General features: G+C 52.3%; 1 protein-coding gene across 1 annotated transcript in view; it reads right to left on the reverse strand.

Annotated features, from left to right (window-relative positions):
* MDGA2 (MAM domain containing glycosylphosphatidylinositol anchor 2) overlaps positions 1-3,385 on the reverse strand; it is an 831,762-nt gene extending 828,377 nt beyond the window's left edge. Inside the window, exon 1 of the mRNA XM_054449174.2 lies at positions 2,193-3,385. Within this exon, the coding sequence (XP_054305149.2) occupies positions 2,193-2,472 (280 nt within the window). The 5' untranslated portion in view covers positions 2,473-3,385. The remainder of the gene's footprint in view (positions 1-2,192) is intronic.
* Positions 3,386-6,000: the final 2,615 nt, after the last annotated feature.

Genomic DNA, 6,000 nt, shown 5'->3' on the forward strand with positions numbered 1-6,000 from the left:
ACAAAACTAAATGAAAAAGACCCCCACCTTCATCACAATCATCAGCTCAGTAGCAGAACTGCCTCCTTGTTTATTGTTAACAGACATAAACACAGGACTATTTTAATGCAATTATTTCCTATTTGTCTTCACTACTAGATGTTACCCTTTTCCACTACCCAATCTGAGACTTGCCAGGGCAAAAATCTGAATAACAAAAAGTGACAGGAAAATGGAACCATGCCCTTCTGATCCAGATAGTTCCAGCAATGTACCACTGTCTCCCCACGTCCCCAACCTTTCTCACTTCTCATCACCCTGTCACACACACATACACTCACACATGCATACACAGAAATTTAAAAAAAAAAACAGAACAAAAAATTCCTTTTAGCTAAGATGATCTGAATCAATGAGAGAGGAATACAGAGTTAGGCATGGGCTGAGAAGAATTCAGACTCTCCCATCCTAAGGAACAGCCCCTTGAGAAGGCTTTATCTCCAGCATTCCTACATCCCTAGAATCCCCGTTTTTCTCAGCTGTTCAGAGGGCACCGGGGTCCAGGATAGTCACAAGAGCACTAAGTTAATTCCTACTCTTTTCAGGCCCCACCTCCTGTTGTCAGTCAAACCTTGAGGTCTGTCAGGAGACTCAGCATCTCTCTCATACACACATCCCCTCATTACCACAACCATCACCACCACCAGACAAGTTGTCTTTCGTTTGGGAAGGAAGGGTTGGGAGAGGTGACATTCTGATCCTTAGAGTCGGGAGAAAGTGAAGGTTTCTTGGGAGCCAAGAAGGGAGCTAGAAACACAGGAAAGGGGAGGAGCAGATGGAGTGCAGTGGGTACCAGAGCTCACCTCAGCACTGTTCAGCCCTTGACAGAACACAGTGGACAGAGTAAAAGCTGGGTCTGTGGCATTCATCCCCAAACACCCACCCACTGTGCACTCCGTTCCCAGAGAGTTTGAGGACTCAGGATTCACTGGCACCTGTGTCCACTCTGCAGTCAGTTCCAGGGTCTGCAGGGAAAGCTCTGACACTTCCACAAATATTCATTTCTTTTTGCCCTGGGTCGGCCATTGACTTAGTCCTGCAGCACCGGAGTCCAAACCCCTAAGTGAAACCAAGGGCAAGTGGGCTGGATTTTTAGCACACATTCTGTGGACACTGACTCAGGGGCGAGGGGTGGGACTGGCTGTGGGCGGGTCTTGGCTTGATGTCCCCTCAAGGGGTGCACCTCTAACCTCCCACCAGACCTCAAAAACACAGAAGTTATTTTTTGGGCACCACCTGCTTGTCCCAAGAGAAGACTTACATTTTAGTCCACTATTAACTATGACCTAGATATGTGTGTGTGTGTTTCCATCCTGAAAGCTAAGGGTGCCAACTGCTGATAGGCAAAAAAAACCTGAATTTGCTTTTGAGGACTTCAAAACCTTCTAATTAACAAGCTTGCCCTTCTCTAGTTCCTAAATCTAAATCTGGGTTTTCCAGAGGGGAGATGAGATTGTGTTCCCGCTGCAGCAAGCTGGTGTCCTGCCCTGGAACCCAGACGCGCGGACTTAGCAGTCCGTTCATTCATGCACTTGCTCATCCATTCACACAAACATGTCCCTTAATTGTGTCTGGCACCGAGAATCTTGCCTGCTATTTTCCCCTCCCCAAGTCAGTGCTCATGGCAACCGCTGGTGCAGAACGCAACTCAACTGTCACCCCACTTCCTGAGCCGGAAAATCAAGGCATGTAGGCATTCACAGAAAAAGGAAAAGGTGGAGAGGAGGAGGCGGCGGGGGGCGGAGAGGGGTGGGGAGACTCACGGGGTCACACTGGAAGCTTCCCTGGGGGGTGGGGGGAAACCGCGGCACCGACACCGTGGCATGCAAGGAGCCAAACCATTATTAAATCAAAGACTGCTGGAGCTCGGATTCCCCGCGGGGATAAATCAAGTGCAAAGCCACTCGTTCGCACGAGTGCGTTGCTTTTGGCTAGACCCAACTCCGAGCCAGAGCCCAGGCGCCGGGGGAGCGGCTCGCAGCCCAATCCGCAGCGCGCTCGCTGCCTCCTTATCGCTCCCAATAACGTGATGAAGTGTAAATCAAATGCCACGCCGGGAGGGGCCCCGGAACGGCGCGAGTCGTGCATTTTCGCTCACCAGCTTATCTTGCCTAAGAATCACAAGGTCACGATAGCGTCGCGATTCCACTCACCGTACACTCCTTGGCCAGAGATCCCCTCCAGGAGGACTGTCAGCAGCCACACGAGACCGTACAGTAAATCCATCTTCACGTGAACATGAACATATCCAGCCCAGGGGGGACGCAGCGGGACCTTCGGGAGGCCGGCGGCCAGCCAGGCGCGCTCCACTCGCGCCCGGGCCGAGCCGAGGTGCCCGGGAACCGCTCGCCGAAGGAGGAAGCGCCGTCCGTCTGTCCTTCCCCGGCGGCGGCCGCGAGCGGAGCGCAGGAGCCCCGCACTCCACACACTCATGCACACACACACTCACACACTCACACACTCACACTCTCTCCCACAACACAATACCCTGACACACACTCACACGCACGCCGCACTCACACCGGGTGCCTGGGAAAATCGCAGACGCCGGGGAGGAGCAGGGGGCGGTGATGGGAAGGGGAGCTGCGAGGCGAAGTGTTCTTCAGGGAAGCGGGCTCCAGTCTCCGCAGCGGCGGCGGCGGCGGCGCGCTGGGCTGGCGGCGGGCGCGGGCAGGGGGCCGGGGGTGCCGCGCGGTAGGAGCCTGGCTTGGACAGCCGAGGAGCAGGAAGTGGCCTCTGACCCAGGACACCGAGCAGGGCTCTCTTGCCTGGATTCGCCTTTACAAAGTAACTCGCGAAGGTCCCCGGAGGGGCGTCAAGCGGCGACAGCGGCCCGCCCGCCCGCAGTCCGAAGCCCCCAGCCCTGCTGTCTTGCCTTCCCCCATTCCATCAGTTGCCATTGCAACGCCAATCCTGTTACACGATACAGACTCGCATCGCCGAACCGGGAGAGGAGGAAGAGGAGGAGGAGGAAGAGGAGGAGTGGGGCTAGGGGAACGGGGGTGGGGAAGAGGGAAGGGAGGAGGGGGAAGGAGGAGGAGGAAAGGGTCCAACAAGGAGCGGAGTGTGCGTCTGGAGCTCGCTTGGGCACACCAGCCACAGCCGCCACCGCCACCGCTCTCCAAAATAGCCTTTAGCGCCCCGCCAGCGTGGAGGTGCTCTGGCCGGCCGCAGCAATTCCCGGAGCCGAAAGCAGAGTCCAGGCACCGCCACTTGCAAGAGAGGGCGAATGCCAGGCAAATACCCGATCCGCACACACGTCTACGCGTGCCCACCGGCACTGCGCGCGTCCTCTTCGCTTCCGCGCCGCCCCCGCCAGGTGGAGGGGGTGGGGACGGTCGGGACAGGCGGGAGTTTAGAGGAGGGAGCCGCAGAAGGGGTTCCCCGCTTGAGCTAACGTAGTGGTGGCATCCAGAGGTGAACGCGGGAGCGGCCGCCTGCGGAGGGCACCCGGCTGCGTGGCGTCCGCTCGGGCCGCTGCTGCGGCAGAGGTGCCCTGGCTGGGCGGCTGGGCGCCTGGGGTTCGACGCCGGCCGGGATCCCTGGGTGTGCGCGGAGATGCGCGCCGCGGAGGCGAAAGGAGGGAGGAGGAGAAGGAGGAGAAAGAGGAAAAGGAGGAGAAGGAGGAGGAGGAGGGCGAAGCGGCAAGCGCGGAGCGCAGGCGGACCGTCGGCCGGGCTGCTGGGCTGCTGGGCTGCCGGGGAGGAAGGCTGTGTGTGGTCACGTTGTGCGCTACGTGCTGAGAGCGCGAGCTGCTACCGCAGCCGGGCGACGTCAAAGCCGGGTGCGCGGCTCTGCCGCCTGCCTCCGCGCCTCCTCTGCCCCTCCTTTGCTCTGCCTTCCTGTGTCAGCCTAGCTCATCAGTATGGACAACGCCGAAAGGCTCCGCGAGGCCGGCGGCATCTGGCCTCCAACCTCCCCCGCCGAAGCGCTCCCTCGCCTCTCCGGGAGCTCCGCGGTGGCGAGTGCCCGTTATGTATTTCTGATGCCGCCGTCTGCATTTCCACGCCGAAGGGCCAGCTACCACCTTAGACCCAGAGTAATTACATGACAGGCTATCTCCTCTCCGCCGCCCAAGGTCTTCCAGGATCCGTTATGCTTGGCTAGAGGGCAGAACAGGCCACAGCATTTGGAAGTGGCAACGTTTCTTCTCTATTTCTGTCTTCTTTAAAGGAAATATGGTCATCACAGTAGATGAAGGCACTGGGGGAGGAAACACTAGGAGTTCAGAGATTAGTTTATTTTATATGCAATGTCTCCTACTAAAGTTAACTGCTTGGAAAATCTTTTCCTTGTGTGAAAGACAGGCTCTTTTGTTGGGGCAGAGGTAGCTCTAATGTTTCAGGGGCTTTAAAAACTTATAGGTGCAAAAGGATTAGAAAATCTCAAGCGTCTTTAATTTACATTGCAACAAGTGTGGAAATACTTCGCTAAAAATTAATAGGGAACATCTGGGAATATAGTAGTGTTTTTTTCTGTAACCGAGATAATAATGTTTCCTGTACGCAGTCCACTTTGTTGAATATATGCTTCACTATTCAAACAGCATATGGGTAGGAAGTGATTAGAATGGTTTAAGACGCACATTTATACATGTGTTACAAAAGTAATTGCTATGGGAAATCTGGAGCACAGTATTCATTTATCTGCTCCCATAATAGACTAGTAGAACACACTGCAGGTCCCTGTCCCCATGCTGTACTTCTGCTGGGGGTGGGGGACCCTAAGCACTGGAAAATGTATAGTCCCCAGTCTTTCCCCCAAGGTCCTTTTCCTCACTTAAATGAAAGGTGCATATTATTGTTTATAGGGTGTGATTTAGTGCTTACCTTCTGGGTTTACAAGATATGAGAAACCAAACATTTTGAGAGGTCCCCCAGAGGATCATTCACATAGTGTTGAGAACCCGTTATTTTTGAAATTCCACTTTAACTAGATGGAATTAAGCGTCATACTATAAGTAAAGTCAATATGTGCCATTTCTGAAGAAAAATGGGTGACACTCACTTACTGGTCACCTGTGGGGTAAAAATTGTCTCATGATTTTAGAAATCTGCCTTTTATGAGTAGATCATTCCTGTACACTTGCAGCACAGTAGCTTCATGGGGCAATAAACTGCACCTCCTTTCTCAGATCAAAGCTCATAATGTATCTTGTCCATGAGGCTCTTCCTGATTTCAGCTTATCATGTTCTGTTCAAGTAGTACTTCACCCCCATATTTGTACTGTACTTTTTAACGCTTAGTTATGGAATCATAGGATCTTTGAGTGTGTGAAGGACTCTAGATTGGAATACTTTGTCATCCCCAAACGTTGGTGTATCATTTTAAAGGAGCCCAGACTCAGTACGAAGATTACTCTTCCTAACCTTCAACATTAGAACAAAGCCTCAGGAGCCCAGGACCTTTCCTTTCTGTATAATGCTCATCTCTGCAGAGGAAGGAACATGCACCCAGTGAGCCCTCAGCAACGCCTGAGTGAAATCTTTGAACTTAGAGAACTTAGAGAACCCAGTCAATTTACAATTTATTCCACTTGTAGTTTAAATTAAAAATGAGGAAATAGCTAGATGCAGCTACTCTTTGCTGGGCCTTATCCTAGACTGTTGTACACTTAAAGATTTTATAAGACATATTTCCTTCCTTCAAGAAGCACACAATCTAGTGGGCAGAGTGCATTGGTCAACATATGCACCATCACTTCTACTGACATTGTAAGTGCTGTAGATAAACAAAGTCCTAGGCCACAAAGTGGCAACTTTTACATGCAATCATTAGATGACTTACACAACAGATTTTTTTAAATGCACTGTATTTAATGTGGGTTTTCTGTTCCTATGAAAATACTACATAGATTACTTATGGAAATAATTGTCAGTTTAATCAAATGACGTTTTTTGCTTCTTGCAATTCAGCATTCTTCAGGCTGCACTGACCAACCAGACATAATATGTATAACCA

This window comes from Pongo pygmaeus, chromosome 15 (assembly GCF_028885625.2).
Source record: "Pongo pygmaeus isolate AG05252 chromosome 15, NHGRI_mPonPyg2-v2.0_pri, whole genome shotgun sequence".
NCBI lineage: Eukaryota > Metazoa > Chordata > Mammalia > Primates > Hominidae > Pongo > Pongo pygmaeus.